We start from the raw sequence: 27,805 nt of genomic DNA on the forward strand, positions 1-27,805 counted from the left end.
CTGACTTAATTCAGGAAAATCATGATTAGAGTGAGTTTTAACTTGTTTTGTAATGTTCTTTTTAACAACTAAGATAAAGCATTTATTCTGGAATTTTGTTGGTAAAGACTATATTCTGCAAAGGTGGGTGAAGTTCCTTAGTTGATTTCAGCAAATCTCTCTCCATGCCATTGCCTTGCTGTGCAAGCTGCTGTGACCTTCATTGCTGTCTGGTATTGGCAAGTTCAAGTGCCAATCAAGTAGGCTATCACTGGTGGGTTTCTGCCTGTTAATTTCTTTCGCATTCACAAGCATGCAGACAAATAGGTGAATATATACTACCACTTGTTAGCATGCCATTTTGAAAATGATGAGATTGGTTGTCTTAATCTCTATTGCATCTCCTTTCAGGCTGATTTCTTAGTATTTCCTGTCAGTTTTTATTCTAGTGGCTACATTTTCTTTAAGGAAGAAGTCAGCTTCTAGATGATTTTGAATTCATTTTTTGTAATTGTAAATCCAGTGTTGTCAGAAATATGTTGTAGCTCCGATTAACAATCCTTTAAAGCAACATAGCTGCAAATCTCTAGAAAAGACATGCACTGCAGTTGAACTGATCTCTAAAAATTAAATGAATAGCGTACATTTGATGCATTAATTACAGGCCTGTAAATTTAAGAATGAGAAGTGAGGCCTTTTTTTTAGTGCAATGAATTTGCATACACAACATGTGTGGTTTGTGATGATGTGTCTTAGACGGTGGATTTAGTTTATTTACAATGGAGGAAAATATTTGATAATACTCCAAAAAATACAAATAATGTTAAAATGGTTTTGTGAAATGTAAACTTGTTAGCCTGTGTATATTGCACATTAAATTGACAATTTGTTGACAAAATAAGTGGTAATGCTATTGCTATTAAACTCAAACTTGAGTTAAACAAATTGTGGTGATCTTGCTAGAGGTTCACTTTGAAGTTGCTTTCAATTTTCTGTATTGTGAGCATTCAAGAAAGACTGAATAATGTTTGGATTATGAGGTTATTGGATTTTTGTGTTTTGAGGCAATGGCTTTAATTTAGAAAAAAAATTAACAAGGATGTGACCTGAAGTGTGCCTCACAACAAACGGAGTGATGTGACTATTGAAGGTAAAAAGAAGTTGCAGATTGTTTAGTTGGAAAGAAGGTTTGAGGTGTTTGTACTTGTAGACAATGCCAGCGGCATCTGTTTATAGGGGGTCGACTGAGAGTTGAACGCCAAGGTTTCAGGAAGCTGTTGACAATGTTAAGATAAAGTAGATTTGGAGTCTCAAGGATAGCAGTTCAGCATTTCCACCTGGAAATAAGCCACATGTGATGCATGTTTTGTCAGAAGGAAATGGTTTCTGAGATACTGTATCCCTGCAAGCCTCAGACATAGTTAATTCAAAACCTAGAGGCCAAAAGTCTTTCTGGTTCACTACACAGGTCTACAGTCTTGCTACCTCTAGTCATGAATGGTGGTAGACAATTAAACAACTCGCTGGAAATGGAGACTCCATAAGTATCTTTATCGCCAATGATGGGAGAGCCCATCCATCAGTGCAGAAGATAAGGCTGAAGCATTCGTAGTGCTGAGTGAATTATCCAACTTGGCCTTCTCCAGTGGTCACCAGCATCACAAGTACCCATCTTCAGTCAATTCAATTTACTACATATGATATCAATAAATGGTTGGAGGCACTAGATACTGCAAAGACTAATGCCTCTGACAATATTCTGGCAGTAATACTGAAGACTTCTGCTCCAGAACTTGCTGATCCTGTAGCCAAGCTCTTGCAAAAATTACAAAACTGACATTTACCCAATAATGTGGACAATTGGCCAGGTGTGTCCTGTATACAAAAAAAAAGCAGGACAAATCCAACCCATCAGTCTAACCTTGAACATCAGTAAAGTTATGGAAGCTATCATCAACAGTGTTATCAAGCAGCATCTGCTCAGCACTTTTCTGCTCACTGATGCCCAGTTTGGGTTCCAACAAGGCCACTCCGCTCCTGACCTCATTGTATTCTTGGTTCAAACATGGACAAAAGAGCTGACTTTCAAAGGTGAGAGTAACAGCCCTTGATATCAAAGCTGCATTTGCCTGAATTTGGCATCAAGGTATTCTAGCAATACTGAAATCAATGGGTATCAGGTGGCAATCTCTCCACTAGTTGGAGTCATACCTGACACCTAGGAAGATGGCTGTGGTTGTTGGGGGTCAGTCATCTCAGCTTCAGGATAGTGTCTGAGACCCAACTATCTTCAGCTGCTTTAACAATGACCTTCCCTCCATCATAACATCAGAAGTAAGGATGTTCACCGATGATTGCACAATATTCAGCACTGTTTGTGACTATTCAGATACTGGAGTTGTCTGTGTTCAAATACAACAAGATCTCAATAATATCCAGGCTTGGGGTGACAAGTGGCAAGAAACATTCATACTAATCAAATTCCAGGCAAAGACCATTTCCAATAAGAGATGATTGAATAACCGCCCTTTGACATTCAATGCTGTTACCATCACTGAATCCCACGATCAACACCCTGGGCTTTATATGGATCAGAAGTTCAACTGTACTTGCTACAAAAACACAGTGGCTACAACAGCAGGTCAGAGTCTAGGAATACTGCAGCGAGTGACCCCCCTGCCCCCCCACCCCCCCCAAAAAAAAACCTGTCCGCCATCTTCAAGGTACAAGTGAGAAGTATGGTGAAATATTCCCCGCTAGCTTGGATGGATGTTGCTTCAAATATGCTCTAGAAGCTTGACACCATCCAGGACAAAATAGCCCACTTGATTGGTACCATATCCACAAACATCCACTCTGTCCACCACCAATACTCAGTAGCAGCATGTACTGTCTACAAGACGCAATTCAGAAATTCACCAGGGATACTTAGCCAACATGTTCCACACCCACAACTACCTCCGTCTCAAAAGGTAAGGGCAGCAGATACTTGGGAACACCAACACCTGAAAGTTCCCTCCAAGCGAATCACCATCCTGACTTGGAAATATATTGTTCCTTCACTGTCGCTGGGTCAAAATCCTGGAATTCCCTCCTGCATGGCATTGTGGATCCACCCACGAAAGGTGGACTGCAGTGGTTTAAGAAAGCAGTTCACTACCACCTCCTCAAGGGCAACTAGAGGTGGGCAATAAATGCTGGCCAGCCAGCAATGCCCACATCCCACAAATGAATAAAAACTTAACATGAATGGGAAGGTGGCTCAGGTTGCAAAATCCAAGTTCAACTGGATTTCAAATGTAACTGGAAGGTTCGTTAATATTATATAAAATGGATCATTACCTGGAATAACTTGCACCATGAAAAAAAACAGGTCTGAAATTAAAAGTTACCATGCTGCTAAAGGAAAGGAGCAGACCGAGCAACTCTTGAAAACTAATTTCTTTGGACTAGGTCCAAAAAAATTGATAATCTGATTGATGTGCACCTGTGAATCCGGTTTGATTTTTGTACTTAAAAGTGGAAAAGGTAGGTACTGTTTGTAATTCAAAGCAAACTTTCTTACAAATATACTGTTTAGTCATTTGTACTTTGTCTTTGCAGTACAAGTCTAAAAACATGTCACTCTTTCAGAAATCAAATGATAGTTCAAATTTCTTTTCATTTAGAGAAATATTGGTCTTGATGTGAATCATAACAATAATTACAGAAGCTTGCAATAGTTAATGTACTTGCATCACTTAGTCTGCTACATGTGTGTTACGGAAACCAAGTATTAGACTGCAGAACATGATCCAGAGATTAAAAGCCAAAAATATCATGTTTTATTATGTAATTACAGAGCTGTTTTTAAATTTCATTTATTGCAGACTTTTTGAAAATTAAATTTATTTGGCTCTGCCCCAAAACTCTGAGGTGATATCATATTTCGATACCAGTTGTTGAGTCTTAATTTAGAGAATATGCAGCAAAAACAATAATGTTAGCAAAATCCTAGTTGAGGAATTATTTTTTCTGAACTGCTGTGAAGTAACTGATTAAGATAAACTAGAAAGATGTGATCTTTTTATCCATATTTCTGAATCTGGAGTCCACACACCTTCCACTGAGTCTGCAAAAACATCACTTATGATTGGACAGTGATCAAGATTAAATGTGTGACAAAGTGGTCAGAGGAATAATGTCATACTCCGCAGGCTTCATTTATGCTTTCTACAGGTTTTGACTGCAGAAGGCAAACTCTGCATTTAGAAAGCTGAATTTATTTAATTGGTATCTGCGAGTACATCATCGGTTTTCTTAAAAGCTTGATCACTGCATGTATGAATGAGTTTTAATTTCATATTATGCATGCCAAAGAGTGTCTTGATTAATCTTTTTAAAATATGTGTCACTCATAGAGTCCTAGCAATGCACAGTATGGAAACAGACCCTTTGTCCATGCTGACCAGATATCCCGACCTAATCTAGTGCCACTTGCCAGCACCCGGCCCATATCCCTCCAAACCCTTCCTATACATGTATTCAATCCAGATGCCTTTTAAATGTTGCAATCGTACTTGTCTCCACCATTTCCTTTGGCAGCTCATTCCATACATGTACCACCCTCTGTGTGAAAAAGTTGCCCTTTATGTCTCTTTCATATCTTTCCCCTCTTGCCTTAAATGCATGCCCTTGAGTTATAGACTCACCCACCCCACTTGGTCTATTTATCCTATCCATGCCCCTCATGTTTTTATAAGCCTCTATAAGGCCATCCCTCCGCCTCCAGGAATAACAGCCTCAGCCTATTCAACCTCTCCCTATAATTCAAATACTCCAACTCTGGCAACATCCTTGTTAATCTTTTCTGAACCCTTTCAAGTTTCACAACATCCTTCCAATAGGAAGAAGACCAGAATTGCACGCAATATTGCAAAAGTGGCCTAACCCATCAAATATTTTGAGAACTAATGATCCGTGACTTGTGTCAGAACACGATTGCCTCTGTTTGCTGAACACGTGCAAAGGTCCAATTGTATTTTGCATTTTGGTATCAGAGTCAAAAGATAATTGGAACCAATACTAATTACTGTGCACTTGATTGCTGCTATTGCTGCTGCTGCTGCTGCTACTTAAAGGCAGTTGACCTACTTCTCATAGCCGCACATTTTGTAACAGGGCAGCAGCACCACATTTTCCTGGATTTAGATGTTCTGACAAATGCATGAAATGCACAGTGGATCAGTGAACATTTGGAGAAAGGCAGATGGGTTGACATTTTGGGGATAACCCTTACTTGGTTTTTGAACCAAGCAAACCTAAAACCTTAACTCGTATTCTCTGCTCACTGAAGGGTGGAAAATATTTTGTGTATTTCCTTTTTATTGTTTCAAACTGGCCTGCAAAATAGTCCACTCGTGATTTTTGTTTTAGTGATTAGGTGAAGGTCATAGGAATGCTTATTGCTGTGTTGCACAATTGGTGAATGAAGAAGCCAGTTCTTGATTTCCAGATTGCTGAGCTGTTAGGCGACAGGTCTCTTGGTTTGCAAGGTGTTTGCTATGTGGCTGCTTCTGTTCGCTGTGCCTTTCTTTATCAGACTTGCTTCTAATTGTTTTGAACTTCTGTATTTTGTTGTTGTGCAGCAACGATCTCAGTTTCCTGCTCCCTCACTAGATATTTGAAGTATTGCCCATTTGGATTTGGATTTGGATCTCATTCACAGGAGTATATTTCACCATAAAGTACTTCTGGAGTCTTACATGTGTGACACATGCTTTACGCTGCATTGTAAGAGAATGCTTACACGCTCGGCAGACTTTGTTGAGGACTGCTTTTGTTTTAACTATCTCACATCAGATCATGTTCCTGTAGCCATGAACTAGACATAATACCTTTTGTAGTTTTGTGGTTGGCAAGACTGTCACAAATTAAAGGCAACTTTGCAAAGACTTAGGTTAACAGTAACAGAATTTTGTGATTGAATTTTGCAGCTTTTGAATGAGATACTGCAGATTGTTTTGACTTAATTTCTATGCAAGTTACGTTTGTGTGAACACGTGACTATCATTTAACATGGTATCTCAGTATTGTATCCTCTTTTGTATCTTCACTTTTCTTCTTTTCAAAGCTTTAATCCTTTCTATTTAACTCAAATGTCATCTCATCTTAAAAAGAAATCCATCTTGAAAATGACCATACGAGCATCTGTCGAGAATGTGTGATTTACACACAATTATCATTAACAACGATTATGCATATGTAGAATTTTTAATGGATATAACCTTAACTTTTAAACTCTACCTCAGTGATTTGCCTTGAAACAGGAAAGTGAGTGCAGAAATTGAGTGCTTTTGCTGTCATCTAAAGTGCTCCATTTGAACTCTGCTTGCGAAGTAATATTTATTTATTATTATAAAGACTATCACTAGCCGTTCTGTACTGAGGTCAATGAGCAGTTTTGCATCTCAAGCAGCCAATAGCTTAAGGTAAACCTGTCATATTTGCAAAGAAAACCAATCATGAAGAACTCTGTCAACCAAGGGTCTGTTCTCCAATTGTTGTCTTAATGTGATTCGGTGTGCCAGCGAGATGCCTCTGGAATTTTGTGGTTTCAGATTGGCTCATGTCCCAATATGCAAACACATAACTTGTGAATGATTGGCTGATTGTGCCAGAACAATTGGAAACGTCTCATTTTTGCAAACAGAAATTAAACTCCCGACAAATCTATTTCAGTATTTTCTTAGGTGATTGAACTCTGTCTAAATGTTAGCCCATGATCATTTCATCTGCTAAGAGGAAGTGTGATGACTGCATAATTCAAGGTACTTTATAGTTCTCTTTCTTAGGTAACCACTTAGGTGTGTTCAAGTGGATGGACTCTTTGTTCAATCATCACCAATCCAAGGTGAAGGTTAAGCAAACGTGCCATAGATATAGTATACGAACATTAATCTGAGAACTCAACCAACAGAAGTGGAGTGCAATTTCTTCAAATTGTATAAGGTGGAAGTGCTTATTTTTTCTGAAGGAGTGCAAACTGTTAAACTGTCAGATGATTGAGAGCTTGAGAGGCATAGTTAGCAATTTAGCACTGCAATTATGAAACTGAAAAAAATCTCTTTCATCTTATGGCACAATGTACCATTAAAATTGGAAAAGCTAAAGAATCAAATTTGGTTTAACAATGAAGACTTGAAGACTTCTTCATAATAAACTGATGCTAAAACCAATTGAGCACCTTTCTTCCCTAAGTGTTAGATAATGTTCTGAGAGTGGAGTAAGGGAGTATTTTACAACTGCACCGCTCCATTCTTCATTCTCTAGACTTGCGAAGGATCTTGTATTTAAACAACACATTGTGAAGGATCTTGTATTTAAACAATATGTTTTGTTCAGCTCCGTGATGATTATAGGTATTTCAGTAGCACCTATATGTCAGACATTTACTTTTGATTGTTGATGCCCTCTTTGAAATAACTTGTTAGCTGTTATTTCTGTTTAGCTAATGAAATCAACATCCTCTCCTTTTAACAGATCAGTATTGTCAACGGACAAGATTAAACCTGAAACCTGTGACCAAAGACTTTTTAAATGTCTTGTGCATCATGCTTCCTGTTTTTGCTTTTACTAAAATACTGATGCCTACTGATAACAAATATACTTGTAAGAATTATGAAAATTTAAATGTATTGAATTTTAAAATTTTGTACATGAAGAATTTCATGTATGTTGTATACATTAACTTTCATATAAGTAATTTAAGCTTTTCTTCTGCATGTAGTCATTCCTGCACAGAAATCACCAGAATGATGGCGACAAATCAGAAAAGCAAATTACTGAAGAACATCTCAAGGTGGGACTGTAGTAAAAACTTAACCTGCATTAGCAGCATTTCTTAATGGTCTATTGTATTGTTGGATTTGTTCTGTGGTTGTTGGGAGTCTAGTGAAAACTCATTTATAATAGAACAAACACAATGGTTTAAATAATTCAACCTGATGTATAAAGAAATCTTTGCAGATTAAAGGAAATATAGTTGGGGTCTTCTACAGTGAATATTTTGCTCCTTTCTCCGTTTTGTTAGTTAAAAGGGTTGGCAATTAATGCATACCTAGCCACTACTTACCAAGCTCTTGCACATGTTAATGGACTATATTTGTTGGCCTACATTTTATACTTTACTTCGCTCTCTCTTTCTCTATGGAGAAATATCAATATTCCCTTTGTAGTTGCTGGAATAGTTCACAAATTTGACTCTATATACGTAAGAAGCTACAGTTAGGACCCAAATGCTATTGCATTGTTAATGTCTTTTCTTACAATGAGGAACTAGAGGAATATTCTTCTTTGTGAAGAAGTTTTTAAATCTGCTTTATGCAGGGCACAACTCCAAGAAAGACAAGACCTAGATTTGTTTCTTTTTCTAACATAGCACTATCGAAGTTACACCCAAATGGTTTCATATTAACTTCCTGTGCAAATATGGGCTTTAAATCTTATCTAATCTAGAAATTGGGGTGGATTCTGAAGAACATTTTTAACCATTTGCTCACAACATACACATTCACTTGAATTCAGCAGGAAAAAAGCTAGTGTTTTGTTCTTGAGTATGAAGATAAGACTTTCCTAATAATGACTATGTTCTATTTTTATCTTCAGATTTTGTTTTCTAACATTGAAGAGATACTTGATGTGCATAAGTTGTTCTTGGCAGCTCTTGAGTACCATTTACAACCAGAACCACAACCTCAACATGAACTTGGAAATATCTTCCTTCAGTTTGTGAGTTGAACCAGTTTTTATTTTAGTTGTATTCTTTTGTGAATCTCATTTCTTGTCCTTTCACTTCAACTTTTAAATTTGGCATCCCTCAACTTGTGTTGGGTTTATCTATATCCCTGTCACAATTTTAGATCCACCGTTGTAGTCTGCAGGTGGAAACACTGGAAGTGTTTTGGAGGGAAACACTGGAAGTTTGTCAGCATTTGTGTTGCATTTTGACCATTCTTAATTCATAGTCGAAGAGTGTAGTGTTGGAAAAGCACAGCTGGTCAGGCAGCATTCGAGGAGCAGAGGAGTCGTTTCGAGCATAAGCTCATTCATTCAATTTTATACTGACTGTCAGCAAATGCCATTTAGGAGTCTACAACAAAGACACTGGATCCTGTTAAGTCTCATGGCATCAGATTGAACATGGGTAAGAAAACCTTTTGCTGGTTGCCACCCACCACCTCCGAATTTCAAACAACTCCAGCAGATCAAAACTGGGCATGTGTAAGCTACTGTGCACCATCAATAGCAGAATTGTATTCAGAAGCAGAATTGTATTCAGAAGCAATCTGTAAGCTCATGGCCTAACATATCTCCCACAGTACCATTATTGTGAAGCTGGGAGAATAACGTTTAGTTTGAAGTAGAGTGCAGGAGGCCATGCCAGGACTGTACGAAGCATACCTAAAACTTAGGAGTCAACTGGTGAAATTGGAAGCATGCAATCGACAGATCCCACACACATCAGATCAGATTAAGCATTAAATCTTCAGCCATGACCAACTAATGGAAGGGAAAAGCTCCATAACTGCCTGCATCCTCAATAATTGGGGAGACCAGCTCATCCATGAAATAGACAAAGTTGAAACATCGGCAACTAACAAATACTTCTGACTGGAGGAGGCAGAGCTGGATCATCTGGAGGTCACCAGTATCACATATGCCAGTAGTCAGACAGTTCAATTCACTCCATGTGATATCAAGAAACTACTCAAGGCAGTGAATACCACAGAATCTACAGGCCGTGAAAGCATTCTGGCAGTAGTTTTGAAGACTTGAGTTGTAGAGCTAGCTGAGCCTCTCACCAAGCTGTTCCAGTACAGCTACAATGCTGGCATCTACCCAACAATATGGAAAATTTCCCACTATTGCCTTGTCCACAAATTGAACAATTTTAGCATGTCAGTTACTGCCCTATCAATTACTCTAGGTCAATATGCTTTCAAGCAGCACCAGCTCAGCAATAGCTGTTCACTGACACTCAGTTGGGGTTCTGTCAGAGCCCCTTAGCTCCTGATCTCATTGTAGCCTTGGTTCAAGCGTGGACACAATAGCGGAATTCCAGAGGTGAGGTGAGAGTAGCTGTTCTTCACGTCAAGGCTACATTTGACCAGATGTTCAAGGAGCCCAAACACAACTGGTGACAATGAGAAATCATAAGGAAAGTTGGTTGGAATTATACCTAGCACAAAGGAAGGTATTTATAGTTATAGAGTCCTAGAGTCATACAGCATTCAAGTAGACCCTTTAATCCAGCTCGTCCGCGCTGATCAGGTATCATAATCTGACCTAGTTCCATTTGCCATCCCTTGGCCCATGTCCCTCGAAACCTTTCCTATTCATATTCCCATCCAGATGCCTCTTAAGTGATGCAATTGTACGAGCCTCCACCACTTCCTCTGGCAGCTCGTTCCATACATGTACCACCCTCTCCATGAAAAGGTTGCCCCTCAGGTCATTTTTAAATCTTTCCCTCTCACCTTAAATCTATGCCATCTAGTTTTGAATTCTGTCACCCGAGGAAAAAGACCTGGGACTCTTCGCCCCTCCCATGCCACTCATGATTTTATAAATCTCTATGTTGTTACCCTTGCTCCAGGGCGAGAATGCCCCAGCCTATTCACCCTTTCCTTATAATTCAAACTCTGCAGTCCCAGCAAAATCCTGGTTGTTAGAGGTCGCCCATTTAGTCCTAAAACATCACTGCAGGGGTTCTGTTGCCAACTGTTGTAAAAACCCATGTGGTTCACTAATGTCCTCAAGGGAGGGAAATCTGCCATCATTGACTGGTCTGAACCACATGTGACTCCAAACCCACAGCAATGTGGTTGACATTTAATCACCCTTTAAAATGGCCGAGCAAGCCATTCAGTTTAAGGACAATTCGGAATGGGTAACAAATGCTGGCCTTGTCAGCGATGGCCCTGGAAATGTCAGAATTATACCTGTTGTCATGGACTAAATGTTACTCATTGGATCCTCAAATATTGCAAGGATATATCAACATACTTTTGAAATTAGTGGGCTATAAGTGCCAAACTAAAAGGAGTGTGTACCTGTTCCCTATAATTTTATGGCTAGACTGCATACTGGGATTGTTAATATTTTTGACTGCATGCAGTCCTGCTTTGCCGCTGAGGGTGACATTTTAAAATTAAAATATTTTTGAATTATCTCTTTGGGACTGTACTCGCATGTAATTTGTAACTTCACAAGCCTCTTGAAGTGGATTAAATGCACTTCACAAAGAAAAATATTTTGAACGTGCTGTTTTTGCTGTCATGTTGTTGGTAATGAAAAACTGAAGCAGCAAGCTGTTTTTACTGCACTTGTATACTTAAATTATCAGCGGTTTCATACATATGAAGCAGGGGGGGCTCCTTGTGAGATTTTTTGAGAGTAGCTTTCTTTGTCACGAGTGACTTTTTTTTATTTTCAGGTTTTTTATTTCATTTTAGCTAAGTTAGCTAACATCGTCTTAAAGTGACAATACCTTCTGTTTTTGTGTTGCCCTATGTAGTACATACATTTTGTCAGAGCAGCAGTAGTAGAATTCATCAAGATCCTCAATTATGATCAATTCTACATTAAACTTAAAGCCACACTACAGAAGGAAAACATTATTTTTGTAGACACTGCAGTATTTGAATTGACAGAACATGCATAAGTTGGTAACAAATGTTTTTTTTTTATTTGCCAAAGTAACTGGCACAGACTTCTATATGCAAAAGGCCATCATCCAAAGTACCCTTCCATTTGCTGCCATGAACACTTGCTGCTGAGGTTGTGGCAAATGCATTTGTGTCATGTGTGCATAAAGCTCAGAAACATTTTGTTTACAGCGTCTCGGATTGAATTTTAACACTTGAATTCCTTGCAGTAGAACCCCACTATGTTTTCCTATATATTAGCTCCTGAATATACATATAGCCTTAACCTAGACGTTCTACTTCCATTTGAAACTCAGTAATTTAAAATTTTCTTGGATGCTTCTTGAAGTTAGCTGAGATTTCTTTTTGGTGATGCCTTTTACAACAGTTGTCTCCATTTAGCAGCCTTGTCCTCCTATCACCTTGCAACCTCCCTCTGTCACCCTTATCCCCACTCACTGGCTGGGCCGATCTGGCAAGTGGCTCTCTAACTTCAGAGGGAGCCTCAATTCACTGGCAGTGGCTTCCCCAGTGCCCCTAGAACTCTACTCCACAGCAAAAGGCCCCAACCCACCCTGGCTGCCGTGCTCATTTACCTTTTCTTTCTTAACCAGCTAACTGCATCTCCACTTGAGCCTAGTAGTGACCAGTGCAAGAGAGAACCTTCAGTGGTTGTAGATTCGAAATATAAGATCAGCTTTTCTCTAATTGGTTGCCCTTCCCACTGAATTATTCATGGGCTTTTGGGGACTTTGAGAGGAGAATTTGCCTGCCTATTAATTTTGAGTGATGAAGTTCATTTCATTATGGAATAACATAATATGTCTCTGAGCATTGAACATAAGAAATAATGATGAATCTCAGTGAGGTTTAGTCGCTCTCTGCAAAGCCCTGTGTATTTCACATGGCCTGTAAAACTTCTTAGTTTCTATAGAAAAAGAATTGTTGGAATTTAATGAATTGTCAGGTCACCCAGGAGATGTGAGCTTTTTGGTCTTTCTGAAAATCAAATATGACATATAATGCAATATTAGATCATTCCACATTGAATTTGTTTGTAAAATTTTTTGAGTGCACTTTTATTCCCTTGACAGTAAGATAATCTTCCTTGAAATTATTCTGGAATAATGTAAATAGGACCATTTATTCTAGACTCAAGATGGGGCACTCAGTACAGGATTAACACTTTGCTTACACCAGAATTTAGCGTCTTTAGCTGCTTTTTGAGTGGATAAAGCTTTTAAAATTGTATTCTTGTATACAAGAAAACCCTTCACCTGGGAAAACTTTGATATTCATGCTGTTGGCATATTGCAAACATGCTGCCTGTACTTTAATGGAGGATCATGGGAAAGGCAATTAGTTTTGCTGAATATGCACAAATGGTTATCAAGAAGCTGCATATGTTTGTAAATTTAACCAGTCCTTTACTAAGCTGTGTTAATTAGTTTAATTAAATTTCCCAGTCAAAGATGCACTTGGCCAGGAGTTTGAGGTCAGCAGCAAAATGCAGTGTTTACTTCTGATCTCCTAGAAAGCCAGCCACAAAGATCTACTGATCTCTGAGGCATTGTTTTCCCTTTCAGTTCAATTCTGAGGCTGAGCCTGCCAGTAGATAGGCAGCAATGATATCAGGTTCCATTTGAGATATTCACACACAGCAAATTCAGAAGTCTTAATTCCCTTCATTATTAGTTTATATCTTCAGATGGTGAAGTAAATTATTTGCATTTAGCTGGAAGCTTAGATGAAAGCATTTGAAGAAAACCAAAAATGTCTTGTTATCATTTGGAGAAAATTTATAATCAACAAATATAAAAGCAGCTTCTCAGGGGTAATCAAGGGTGTATTTAGTAGCAGTCATTAAGTTAGTATTCCATTTAAATATTCAGTTACATTTCACTTAAATAAAATAGGTTTTTTGAGGGTTTTCTGCAGTGTTGGCATTCTCATTGATTTGATTTCCATGACTGCAGGCTGTAGGTCTGGAGAGGATTGTAACTCCTCTCCAGAGCATACTGGTCTGTTGTATCGAACAGCTTAATACTATTCGAGACACTTGCATGTCTGAATATGGTGTTTGTACACAATAGTTAATTGTAATAAATGTCTGTTGTATTCTTCAATGCCACAATAACCAAGCCCAATTTCTTACAATATGGGAGATAGAAATCATTGCCATATTGGGAAAAGCATCTTCCTGGAGGCCAACTCTCATAATTGCCTTCAGGCAACTCACTTAACTAGCATAATTGTGTAATAAGGCATGAATACAGGCAGTCTCTGATTCACAAATATCGGGCTTACAAATGTTTGCACTTATGAATGCACTCCCATACAGAGGCTTTAAAGATCCAATAGATGAATATTTCCTTTACTTACAAATGGCTGCTTTACAGTGTCCTGCATTATATTTGGACTTGTGATCCGGAACAGAACCCAGTCACAACCTGGGGACAGTCTGTACATATTGACTTTAAATTACTGCTAACTTTTTAACCAAATAAGGTCAATTAATTTTGAGGTCAAGAACTGTTGTGTTGAATTAAATTTTGAGTGAAGAAGGTATTGTGCTTATAAACAATTAATCTTCCTGTTACACTTCAGATTTCTCCTGTAAATAAAAAAAACAAAATTTGACTCCAAGAGTCGAATTTTTCTCTCCCTGGAGGTGGTGAGAGGGAAATAATTAGGCAACTACGCCTTGGACAATACCTGTCCTCTTCTTGCTAACTCCGCAGTTTAGTACTGGGTAAGCAGGCCAATGGGGAATTTCTTGTCATGCCAGCTATTAAGGCCTTTTAAAGGCCTTAACTCACCAGCAGGACCAAAGAACCAGTCTTGTAAGCAAGTGGGAAAATTGGCTGATTGCACGACTTGATGACAAGGCCAACCTGGGAAATTTTGGTTGTGGGATGGTGGGGGGCACTCCTTTTTCTTCAACTTGCAGGCAACTAGAGAAATTGATGATGGTGTCTGAAAGCCACACCCCTTGTCCTTGTCTCTGACTACCCATGACATCCGCCACTCCCTGCCACCCCCACATGGCCAAAAGAAAATAACTCATGTTCTTTACACTCCCTGAGGAGTAGACCTTGGCCAATTGTTATTGTCTTGAGAGCCAGGATGCTACTATCAAAGCCTGTCAAACGCCAAGAATATCATAGGCCAACTCTTAACAAGTTGGCATATGACATGAAACACCTTTTCAGTGACTGGATGGCAGGATGGTTGACATTGCAGATGCTTGAAATCTAGTGACAACACAGTCAGGAAACAAACCGGCATGGTTCTTCTGTGCCACCTCACTTTCTTTGACCTTTACTGGTTTTTGCTCCATGCTTGTTGAAGTCAGTATTTTTGAACAGACAGGACATTTCTCAAAGGAAAAAACAACATTTAAATCTAAATTTAATACGTTGCTCTTTAAATGAATTCTGCGTAATGGAATTGTTTTTTTCCCTTTCATTAACCACTCTAGAAGATCAACTTTATCATCCCCAGGGTCAGTGAATGACTTCCTGCAGGGTGTCCCAATATCTTCATTGGTTTACCTGCTTGATTTGAAGGATCAAAGAATTACCTTTCTATAATACCATTGGAGGTAGGAGCAGCAGTAGACCATTTGGCCATCAAGTCTGCTGTATCATTCCATCAGATTGCGGATAATCTTATAATCCTCAAACCCACTTTTCTGTCTTTTTCCCCAAAACCCTTGATGCATTACTCATGAAAAATCTGTCTATTTTAATTTTGAATATACGTAACACAGTGCCTAGGGGAAGAATCAACCTCTCAGCATCTGCACTGTCATGTCCCCTGAAAATCTATATGTTTCAATAAGATCTCTTTTCTCTCATCTAAACTCCCAGTGAGTACAATTCTAAGCTACTTGACCACTCCTCATAAGACAATCCGTCCATACTTGTGATCAACCGAGTGAACTTTCTCTGGACTGCCTCCAAATGCTAGTATTTATTTCCTTAGCTAAGGGGATGAAAACTGTTCACAGTATTCCAGCTGTGATTTAACTAGGGCCTTACATAGTTTCAGCAAGACATTCCAGTGTATACGTTTCCTTTGAAATAAAGGCCAACTTTCCATTTGCCTTTCCTATTACCTGCTGAACTTAGATGCTAGCTTTTTGTGATTCATGAGCAAGAACTTCCAAATCTCTCTGTGCTACAGCTTTCTGCGTCTTTTTACATTTAAATAACCTTCAGCTCTTCTCTTCTTCCTGTCCAAGAGCATAACCTCGTACTTTCCCACCTTGTATTCCATCTGCCAAATTTTTGCCCATTCGCTGAACTTAACCCTATGTAGAGATTTTATTACCACCTCACTACTTGCCTTCCCACCTACTTTTTCCAATATGACTATGGTACCTTTCCTTATCCAAGCAATCACTACATGTCATAAATTATTGTGGTCTCAGCATTAATCCCTGTGGCACAGATTTCTTTTTGAGACAAAATACCAAGAACCTCCTAGTGGTCTGATTCTACAAATCAATATCAAAAAACATTTTTCTTCTCTGTTTATAGTCATCTGATCTTTGTAATACATTCTAAAGAAACATGAAGTCTTTGAACTATTGCTATAATTTTAGTATCTTGTATTCCTGATGCCTTCTATTCTGAGGGTTCATCAGACATTTGGGTCTCACGTTTTCATTGGCTTTGGCATGTCAGTCTTAATACAATAGGAGCATGATATTTTCCTTGTATTATTTTTGGTTCTATTTTCAGTGTTTCAAATCTTGATAAATTATTCTGTTATGCCACTTTTTTTGGTTTGATTTAAATGCTTTTCTCCAGCAAAGTTCTCTTCCATGAATCCTCTTTTTTTTTAAAACAAATGCAAGCTTAGTCTTTCTCAGCTTTTAAATAATCTGCAGTTTTCTAACCAACTATCTCTGGTCTGGAAGTTTTACAATTTAAGCCTTACACCAAGGTACAGTCTATCTTTCCCTGAACTGCTCTACATTACTTTCTAGGAGAAAAACTGTATTTTGTTCTGACCTCGTCAGATCTCCTCTAAAGTCACTGTAAAAGTTTTTAGGCTGTGGGTTTTCTAAACTAATGATCAGTCCATGACCATTCAAAATCATATTCCGTGAGGTCCACCTGGCTAACCTCCTTACAATCACTATACTTACCTCTATATCATGCCTGCAGCAGTGACACCTTGAGCTGACTGGATAGGATATTGTGCAATAAGTTGGAGCTGTTTCACGTTGGATCACACCTTCACCTTTTGTACAGCAATGATTTAACCTTGGTTCTACATAAGTTTCATATACTAATACTATAACTAATATATGGACTTGAATAGGTATGTGATGCTTATGGAACTTTCTATTATGGTTCAGTGAGGATTGTATCGTACAAAAGGAAGCCATTTGGCCTGTCATGCCTGTTAAGGTGCAATCACTGTGAAAAGGTGATGCCTGAGTGAATGAAATTCATTTTTTTTCTCACCCATGTCTGAGTTGTTACAATCCAACTGTTTAGCATGCTTTTCTTTCTAAAGAATCATACTTTATCATATAAACCAGAATACATTATTCTCCCATGGTGCATTCCACTAAATATAAATTTTAAATTGAGCAACTATAAACTATTGCACATAAACAGTTTCTTTAATACTATTGTCATCTTTGTATTTATTTGTAGAAAGACCGATTTTGTGTCTATCAAGAATATTGTAGCAATCACGAAAAAGCCTTGAGACTTTTAATGGAATTGAACAAAATACCTGAAGTGCGGGCAATGCTTTTGGTAAGCTGCATGGCCTCTTTTAAAAATTGCATGGTCATGTGTTTATTTGAATATTATCTGCATAATTGGTTCATGTTGGACTGCCTAATACAATTACCCTTCCTCAGTTGTATACTACTATAAATATTAATATAAACCTTGTGCATTCAGAAAATTATGTTTGGTTAGTTGAAAATATTTCTGATGTTGATTTTAATCCTATTTTGTAAGGTCCCTGGTCAAGTCTATAAACTATTTGAGAATATTATGTAGTTTTTGTAGTACTTTGAATACTAAACCCAAGATTCAATATTTATTTGTTTACGCAGACATTGCTATGAGAGGAATGAATATATTTATAATTTTGGACATGAGGCTAATTTGAGTCTGCAATTTAGGTAAAGTCTTGAAGCAGGAATGTTCCAAAATACCAAACCCCTTTTCTGGGTATAGTATTTGACTCAAAATTCACATAGTCACCTGGGGAGTCAGTTGTTTCAAGTATCTGTGCATGTAAAATTGTTTTAGTGAACTAACAGTCCCACTTTGTTTTTAGAACTGCATGGTTCTGGGAGGAATGAAGACCACAGATATACCACTGGAAGGCTATTTGTTAACCCCAATACAGAGAATCTGCAAATATCCTTTATTACTTAAAGTAAGTAATTGGAATAAATAAGGTTAATAAATTGTGAACATTTTGTGTGGTTTCTTACAGAAGTTAATATAATATGGTACCAAATCTTGAACAGTTCAATTTTAATTTAATCTGACTGAATTTCCACAAAAAGAAATCTATAATTTGAATGTTATTGTTGTGAAATGTTTCTAATTGTTATTTAATTTTTTTGGAGGTCAGAAATTTAAGTTAGTAGGAAAATGTGCAGACAATTTCTTTCTTAAAGCTGATTTGTTACTTCATGATTGCAATGTAGCAACTGAACATTTACAAAAGATTTTCCATTTGTAGTAATTATTTTAGTTACAGTAATTAAATTCCATTGTTGACAGATGGAGTTGAATTTTTCTAGGCAAAGTGCCAGTTGAGTTGAATATTTTTGGAGAGTTTTTCACGGTGAGACCTAGCAAGATTTCTTACTGTATCTTATTACTCTTCTCATTAACCACAATGGCGTCTCTCTCTCTCTCTCTCTCTCTCTCTCTCTCTCTCTCTCTCTCTCTCTCTCTCTCTCTCTCTCTCTCTCTCTCTCTGTACCCCTCCCTGAATCTAGTCTGCCCATGCCACACACCATTCCCATAACAACTTGCCAATTAGCAGATATCACCAAAAGATTGGTATCCCTTGCACCAGTGCCATATTTAAAAGGCCTCTCTATATCCAAACAAGATTGGCAGTTTACTTTTGACCCTCACCAAGAATGTAATGGCATAGTAATCACAAATCCACACTGCTCACAGCATGGCTACCACTCTCTCTCGCACATACAACCCCATTCTCTCACCCTTGTTGCTGTGTAACCACCAGACACACAGTTTGTCTTCAGCTATGTCTTCTTTAAAAAACCTGCCCTAAATCACTATTACTCTATCTACCCGCCCCCCCCCCCCCTGCAGTGCACACTGATCTTTTGTTGACAGCTGGCAAAAATGAACACAAATGAAACAAGTAGAGGTTGCAGTTCACCCCCACAATCCAAACTTGATGCTGGCATGTTGATAAGCAACTATCCTAAAGTTCATCATTTTCTGCTGCACCCACCGTCATCGCCTAGAACTGGGTGCCAGTCTATGCACTGTCTAGTTTATAGCACCTGATGCAGCTGAGCCCTCCAGCACAAGGAAAGCTTTCTTCACCCAACATCATCTTCCTACTTATTGGAAGACTACTCCCATTTTCCTAGTTCCTCAGTATCTATCATTGCCTGATCCAATTGTGCAGACACAGCATGTCAGGATGATGCAGCAGACTCTTTCCAGACAATACTGGAGGATGTCTCTAGACTGGTCCAAGCAGTGGAGTTTCATCTTCAATAGCCCTAGCATCTGCTCCACTGCAGTCTGGGATGCAACATGTGCACCTACCTGGTGAAGGTTCCATTGTGGCTGAGTGTCCAACACTTTCATCCAAAAGGGAGTTCCTGCTGAATTCTGACCTCCTTCCCATCATTTATTTAACTTGCCATTGCATTCAGTAGAGATTCTCCCTTCCCCCATGCCACTGTGTTGGTCCCCACTTGCCTCTGCAAAGACTCTACCTCCTACCACCAGCTTTGCTTCCCAGACCCTTATTGCCAGTAATCCCACCCTGCCCCCGATGCCTGGACAGACATGTTTTACACTTCCCTCAATGCACAGGCCCCTAGGGACTGTATTCACCATAACATCTGAACAACTTCAAACAGCCCCTAAGTGATTGGCCAGCTACCAATCACTGTCTTTGTCATTGCAGCTCCCCGACTGCTTATGAAAGCCCTACAGACTGACCATTTATCACATGTTGGTCTGTAGTCAGATGTATCCCTTGGCAGTGCCTGGCCTGAGGGTTGACTGTGGCTATGCTGCTGGACCTCTGTAAACTGTGCACATGACTGATGGTAGCAGGATTCTTTGACTGGGAATAACCCACCATTTTCTGGACTGCAGATGAGCTTCACACCCACTTTCTGACATGGCCATTTGGTTGAATAAACAAGCAGCACATTTGCCATAAAGGCAGCTGACACATGCTGTAGGTGTTACATTGCTGTACAGCAAGATATGTTTCTTGCCAAACCTGATAGTCAAGTTGCTTGTCAGTAGGGACCTATGTGTCAGCACAAATGAATATGTCGACACAGCAATGCCTTTTGGCTCTGGTAAATGTGTCAATATGCTAACAGGCACAGTATGGCAAGACAGGGTAGGATGCTGAAAGCCTGCAGATAGGGATCAAGTGAGCAAGAGAGTAAACTCTGAGATGCAGCTGGTCCAATCCCAATGCTGAGTGCCTGTCCAGAATGTGCAAGGTTTCCCTACTGCAGCCTTCCAATGTTAGTTGCTGAGGTGCGCTGCACTGCAGACCTGTACATCCGAAACATCATGCAAGTGGATTGGAGAGGATCCTGAGAGGTTGGCAAATGTCCGATACCTGTGTTTGAATGAGGGTGTATGTAGCCAGTACCCCGGGACTCGCCCTGAAATGCTGTTTGGTGCAGTTCTCAGCCAGCGGTGAGTTGCATTCGCCAGGTTCACTTGCTCTGACTTCGATGTGGAGAATTCTTGAACCCAAATTTGTTTGATGCATTTGATAAGATGGAAGTTAAATATTACTGATATGAGCTTTGTCATTGATAAGGCATTTAACAAGTGATGATCTTACTTGGCCACTCACTGCTGCGTTGAGAGAAACCCCTCTCAATGCTTGGTAAATGCAGCCAGTTGCTCTTGAAGACAAGATAGGCCTTGTTGGAATTCTTACCCAATTCTCCATGAATCTTGCCATAGCCCATGTCATATGGGTCTTGATAACATTCTGCCCATGGTGCTTACTATGTAATGCTAGTTTCAAGAAATGTGTCACAGCCAAGATCTTGAAAATTTTATTTGTTTATTGACCTGATCATTGTTGAAAGTTAACACCAAACATAATTTTCAAGTGAAACAGGGTCAGAGGACAGGCATAATTGGAGAAGTTATCTTGTTTTACCTTCACGAATCACATAATTCCTGATTCATGTTTGCTCTTTGATAAGATAAAAGTCAAAATGTTGCTTTTAAACTGCTCCAGTCCTGTGGAAAGACATTCACTTTAAACTTTTTAAATGGTTTGTTCCCTAACTAATTGTTTAGAAATATTAGAAATTTAGAAATATTAATGGACGAATTTTCACAATTGAGAATGAAGTGTTATTTTAGAATGTTAATGCACTCACGACAGTGTTCAACAATTGGATATCTTGCCTTGTTGGAGTTTTAGAATAGATCAGTATGCTACAGAAGTTTGAAGTTTTATTCTTCAGTGAATTTGCATGACTGATGGGAGGATTTGAGTAATGTATTCTATTCTTGCTAGTGTTGAGTTGAGGGATTTCCTTCATTATTGTGAGAATGTGTTTGTGCTGTTAATGCTTTTGCCTCTGATTTAATTTGTTGTTGTAACCTGTAGCAAAAGAACACAGTGGGCAAATCCAAGTCTCTTGCATGCACTTCAGATTACAGATTAGTGTTGAAAATTAATGAAAAGGTTCCCCTCTTTTATGTTGCCTTTTTATATGTACTTGAGCCATGTTTTTTTGAAATGGCAGGAATGCAAGTGATACACTGGCCCAGTCAAAGTGTTCCTTACAAATGACAAACTGATTGGATTTTGGTAATCGTGATTAGTTTTAGTTTCAAATTTGATTTCCAAGCAACTTAATGTTTTTAGTTCCTTTCCTGATCGCAGTGAGATTCATGTGATATATTGAGCAATATATACTGTAGATCTGATATTAAGGAGCCAAATGTTTTTTATAGAGTTTTAGGTGGCAACTGGCAAATGGATTCGCTGAAAGCATACAATGAAGATTCATAGAAAACAGGTTTTATAGTTTTGAAGAAAGACTGGTGAAAAATCAGATTGTCCACTCTTTTATTTAATAGTACCTAGGACCAGAGGACATAATCTAGGAATAAAGGGTTGGGCATTTAAGACAGATGAGGAATTTCATCTCTGAGGATAGTGAATCTATGGCATTCATTACCACATGGGACTGTCAGGGCTGGGTTATTAGTGCATTCAAAGCTGAAATAGATTTTTAGTTAGTAAGGGAATCATCGATATAGGGAAAAGTCAGGAAAGTGGAGTTATCCAATCATCCACCATCTCATTGTATAGTGGAACAGACTCAATTGGGTGAATAGCTCCTGCACTTTGTTTGGAAATGTTTGTCTTTAGGCTTTTCATAGAATCCCTACAGTGTGGAAAGAGGCAATTTTGTCCAACTAGTCCACACCAACACTCCGAAGAACTTCCCATCCAGACTAAACCCCCTACCCTATCCCTGTAACCTTGAATTTCCCACAAATAATCCACCTAACCTACACATCCCTGGGCACTATGGGTAATTTGGCATGGACAATCCACGTAACCCGCTCATCTTTGGACTGTGGGAGGAAACTGGAGCACCTGGAGGAAACCCATGCAGACACAGGGAGAATGTGCAAACTCCACACAGACAGGTACCTGAGGGTGGAATTGAACCCTGGTCCCTGGTACTGTGAGGCAGCAGTGCTAGCTATTGAGCCACCGTGCTGCCCCACTAGCATCTATGCTTGTGCCTAAATATACAATGGGGTACTTTGATGGATCCTGAAGTGCTTATTTTTCAACCTGCCTTTTTTCATGGGTCAAGTTTAAAAGCCATTTCTGTTGGGAATACAGGTTTCACTTGTGAAGCTGTTTTGGGTCGAGTGCACGTGAAATAGGGTCAGCATAACACAAGAAAAAACAAGAACATAAATCATTGTTCCTCTTTCCGGCTTAAACCTTTTCATTGAGCAGAAGCAGAACAACGTATTTAAGTGCAAATATTTGAGGTTTGTCTCTGTTTTGGTTGAACATAACAATCTTGTTTGGGGAATTGAAGTCTAATGTGCACTGAAAATTTTTGAAGTAAGCAGAAGAGACTGATAATTTGTGTTAATCTTAAGTATTTGCGTTTGCTGGCCAGTTAGACCTAAATATTCCCATTCTTCAGCAATTTAAGTCCAATATGTTGAACTACATATTTTATTTTACAAGCATTTATGCATTCTGTGATATATAGTCAGAGAATTGCAATAAGGGAGGATTTGTTGGTGCTGCAGGTATGTAGACTTGCTACATTTTATATCTTTAGATTGTCATTATCAGTGGTTTACACAGATAAAATAACTTTTTAGAGTTATTATTTTGCTGTTGAATTTGGTAATCCACATAATACTTCTACAAGATTTCATGAATTTTAGTCATCAATTATTATGTGGCACTCTGTTTCAGTATCTTCCAATTGCATTTTCCAAAACAAGGCAGTGCCAACATTTGTTTACCCAATATATTTTAATCACTGAACCAATTTGCCAGCCTACAGATCTTGAAATGCTTTAGTCCCAAGCTCTGCTGGCAATTCTTTGACTTCAACAGAAATTGCTGCAGAACCTTAGCAGATCTAGAAGTATCTGTAGACAAAAAGCAGAGTCAGTGTTTTGGGTCCAGTGACCCGTCTTCAGGGTTCTTTGACTGGCCTTGAAGAGTGATAGTTTACATAACTTTGACAGATCAGAAAATGTTACTGCATCAAAATACTTTGCAACTGGTGGTCATTTCTGAGGAGGGGCAGAACCATTGCAAGTATCCTTCCTCTTAATTGGCCCATTGAAATCAAACCTTGAGGCATCCCACCCTAAACGTTGTAAATGTGGTTCCTTTCATCTCTATTACTTTCTCAGCATTGTCTTTGATGTGGCACATGGAAGTTTCTCATGGGCTTTTGTTCATCTACCCATTTTAGCCCTCATAATCTTAGATCTAACTGCAGTCCTTGTGTGTCATAACATGAAAAATGTATTGGGTAATGTTTTCAATTTGGGAGCATCATTTTAGTAGCACTTTAAATTTACTTTCTCTTTGACTTGTACATTATTAATACCCGTTGTGATCTCCAGAGCAGTCCCAGCAGAGTTGTAGGATTGTGCAAGTATTTTGCTGATCATCAAACAATATGGGAACACCCGTTGCTGTTTGGAACTGGCTGTGCTCCCAGCTCCCAGCCCCCAGCCCTGTGCTCCCATGTGATCCTGTGTTGCAGTCTGTCCCAAGTGGTGTTGTAACCAGTTTATAATGAATGAACTGGGCTTCATGTGACATTTGACCCATACTTCAGCCAGGTAGTATTGTCCAAAATGTTCTTTGTAAACTGGGCTGCAAAAAGTGTTATAAATTGCAGAATGTGATACATTATACTCGATCATCTACATGTTTTAGGATTGTGTAAAAGCTTCCAATGTTTGGATTCCCTGGAATTTTCACCAAACAAGCTTCCTTACCCATTTTTCTCTTTAGTTTTCTTCCCTCCCGCACCCTAGTTCTGTGCCTGAAGTCAGAACTTTGTCAGGTCTTCTCAAATTAGGGATGCATATCAGGCCAGCTGAACACAGAGATATGTGCAGTGCATTCACAAACAAAAAAATAGAAATTGCTGGAAAAACTCAGCAAGTCTCCCAGCATCTGTGGAAAGAAATCAGAATTAACAATTCTGATCTGACCCTTCCCCAGAACATGATTTGGCGATGCAGGTATTGGACCGGGGTGCACAATCTTAAAAACCACACAGTCCAACAGGTTTATTTGAAAGCACTAGCTTTCGGAGCGCTGCTCCTTCATCAGGTGGTTGTGGAGTATAAGATCGTAAGACACTGAATTTATAGCAAAAGTTTAAAGCATGATGTAACTGAAATCATATATTTTAAAAGACCTGGATTGTTTGTTAAGTCTCCATCTTTTAGAATGATTTGGAGGTATCGGTGTTGAACTGGGATGGACAAAGTTAAAAATCACACAACACCATGTTATAGTCCAACAGGTTTATTTGGAAGCACTAGCTTTCAAGGTGCTGCCTCTTCATCAGGTGGAGCAGGTCCTGCTCCCTATGAGTCTGTAGGAGGGAGAGAGAGAGAGAGAGAGAGAGAGAGTGTGTGTGAGTGTGTGAGTGTGTGCGTGTGTGAGTGTGTGTGTCTAGTGCAGGGGTGGGGAACCTGCAGAACAAATCTTTTATTTTTTTATTAATTTTTTTCATCCTTTATTATTTTTATTTTAATCTTAAAATTAATATATTTAAAGTACCAGAGAGTAAAAGAAAATTCAATGAAATAATCCTCACAGACTGACCGCCACAATTAAAAAATTGGTAAGTCATAAGGCTCCTAAAGAACTACAGATGGAATTGATTGAGCTCTCAGAAGATGACATTTTAAAGTTTTATTTGACGCTAAGAAAGATCCGATTGAAATATGGAAAAATGCAATAGAATATCCATGCCTTTGGCAACATGCACGAAAAATGCTTTCTTGCTTTTCAACCACTTATTGCTGCGAATCTACATTCTCCTACTTAACCAAAATCAAGACGCCCTTAAGGTCACAAATGACACATACCCATCTAGAGGATCAGCTAAAACTGCAGACCTCCATGCTGCAACCAAATATTCAAATACTTTCCTGCAAAAAGCAGTCACAACAAAGTCATTAAAAGGTTAGTTAACTTTAGAATTAACTTTTTTTATCTTTTTTTTTAGTTAGTAGTTCAATTTTTACAAAATAATGTGAATTTTGAAGAATATATAATTGAAGTTTCTTGGATGCGGCCTTATTAGATTACAACTAACATAATGCGGCCTTCCAACATGAAAAGGTTCCCCACCTCTGGTCTAGTGCATTGGGGTCACCTGCAGTGTTACATGAATCCAAGGTCACGGTTGAGGACATACACTCCCCCCCCACCCCCCCCAACACACACACACACACACACAGATATAAGTTTGTAGGGTGAATTTGTACTTGCAGAATCATATTTTGTTTTGCTCAAAAACTTCATGAATCCATGTAAGATTCTGTAAATCCCTTTTTTAGAAATAGAATCAGTCTGAACATTGGGGCATACACAGCCTCACACAGGGCACCTCACACCTTCAATGCATTATATGAGACGACATGGCGCCTATTGTTAAAGTTTACTTGAGAATGTAACTTTTTAAAAAAAAAGTTCTGGGGTTTACATATGAAAGAACTGAAACTAACATGGTCATTCTAAAAACAATCCAGGTTTTTTTCAATATATAATTTCAGTTACATCACACTGTAAACTTTTGCTATAAATTCTGTGTCTTATGATCTTATAGTCCACAACCACCTGATGAAGGAGCAACGCTCCGAAAGCTAGTGCTTCCAAATAAACCTGTTGGACTATAACCAAGTGTTGTGTGATTTTTAACTTTCTCAGAACAGCAATTCACAAACTGTTAATTTTCTGGAAGTAATAGGTTTTCTTACCTTTTTGGCTACTGAAGAGCACAGGATAAAGTTTTCTGCCTGCAACCTAACCTGCAAATATTTTGTGAAATCTGAAGATGCTTCACTGACCAAAGTGGAGAGAAACTTTGGTGTTCCCACCTAGAACACTTGTTATGTGATGTAGTGTGGACATTGTTGTGTATGTCTGAATATTTTCTAACTCATGGCAAAATATACTTTTAGCAGAGAAGTTCACAGGTGAATTAATGCTGGAGCCATTACAATGTACATAAATAATTTGAAGTCAGGGCCTTGGGGAAAGTGAAGCAATATTAAGATTGCAGTGAGAAATCTGTGCAGATGCAAGGGTAAATAGGTAAAACTAAGGCTACATGAAGATTATTATGTGCAGCTCTGGTCACTGTACTAAATATAACAAGCTATGGAGTAATGTAGAAAAGAACAACCAAATTGGGAAGTATCTAAACCAGGTGAAGACCAGACCTGGATTTGTCTTGGCCTTTAACCAGTTGCATTCCAGAACAAGATCATGTCAGATTTGGAAATGTACTAAGCTGTTATTTCTGATTTGTTCTCTCCCTAATCTCATCAGTGACTGTATTCTTGAAATAAAACTTCTAACATATTAAATTGAGATTTCCTATTACAGTTTTTGCTCATCTAAGCCTGAGGAAATGAATCAATGAATTAGGTGGAGAGAAACGTATACTTCTAAAAAGTTTTTTTTTAAGAAAAAGAAATTCACCTTGATCGGTGCATAGAATTTGTGAAATGTAATTTTTAATTTCAAGAAAATGTATTTGAAAGGAACTATCACTCTTATTGGAGACGTAGTATTGACAGCTGAATTTGGTTTTAGGTACTACGTTTCAAGCATTTTGGTTTCTGAGGTGACAGTGAAGTTTGAGTTTCACTTCTCTATTTCTTGCAGGAGTTGCTAAAACGGACCCCCAAAAAGCACAGTGATAACTCTGCAGTGGAAAAAGCCTTGCAAGCAATGAAAGCCGTGTGCTCTAACATTAATGAAACCAAGAGGCAAATGGAGAAACTGGAAGCTTTGGAACATCTGCAGTCATCAATTGAAGGATGGGAGGTATGAGTAAAAGGATGGATGAAATGACAAGCATTTATGACATTATATTTGAAATGTTTAACAGAGCATTTTTCAAGTCTTCTAATTTAATGGTAAAAATATATTTCCATTTCTAAACCCATCAAAAGAAAGCAATTTCCTTGTTCAGTTGACTATCGCCATTAGATATGATTCTTCACAGTGCATCCGTTTAAAATTCTGAAACTAAGTTAACACAAGTTTCTTTCTTTCACAACACTTTCTGGTGGAAACCCTGTAAATTCAACTCCTGCTGTTTCACTGAAAAAATGCCGGACTTC

The 27,805-nt window shown here is 38.6% G+C and overlaps 1 protein-coding gene across 1 annotated transcript in view; it reads left to right on the plus strand.

Moving 5' to 3' along the window:
- The window catches only part of prex1 (phosphatidylinositol-3,4,5-trisphosphate-dependent Rac exchange factor 1), a 224,052-nt gene that overhangs the window by 78,424 nt on the left and 117,823 nt on the right, over positions 1-27,805 (plus strand). The window contains exons 2-6 of the mRNA XM_043710358.2: positions 7,748-7,819; positions 8,626-8,748; positions 17,342-17,446; positions 17,982-18,083; positions 27,345-27,506. Of these exons, the coding sequence (XP_043566293.2) occupies positions 7,748-7,819; positions 8,626-8,748; positions 17,342-17,446; positions 17,982-18,083; positions 27,345-27,506 (564 nt within the window). The remainder of the gene's footprint in view (positions 1-7,747; positions 7,820-8,625; positions 8,749-17,341; positions 17,447-17,981; positions 18,084-27,344; positions 27,507-27,805) is intronic.

Source organism: Chiloscyllium plagiosum, unplaced genomic scaffold (assembly GCF_037043375.1).
Source record: "Chiloscyllium plagiosum isolate Xiang-an unplaced genomic scaffold, Cpla_swu_hap1 HiC_scaffold_15, whole genome shotgun sequence".
NCBI classification, from domain to species: Eukaryota; Metazoa; Chordata; class Chondrichthyes; order Orectolobiformes; family Hemiscylliidae; genus Chiloscyllium; species Chiloscyllium plagiosum.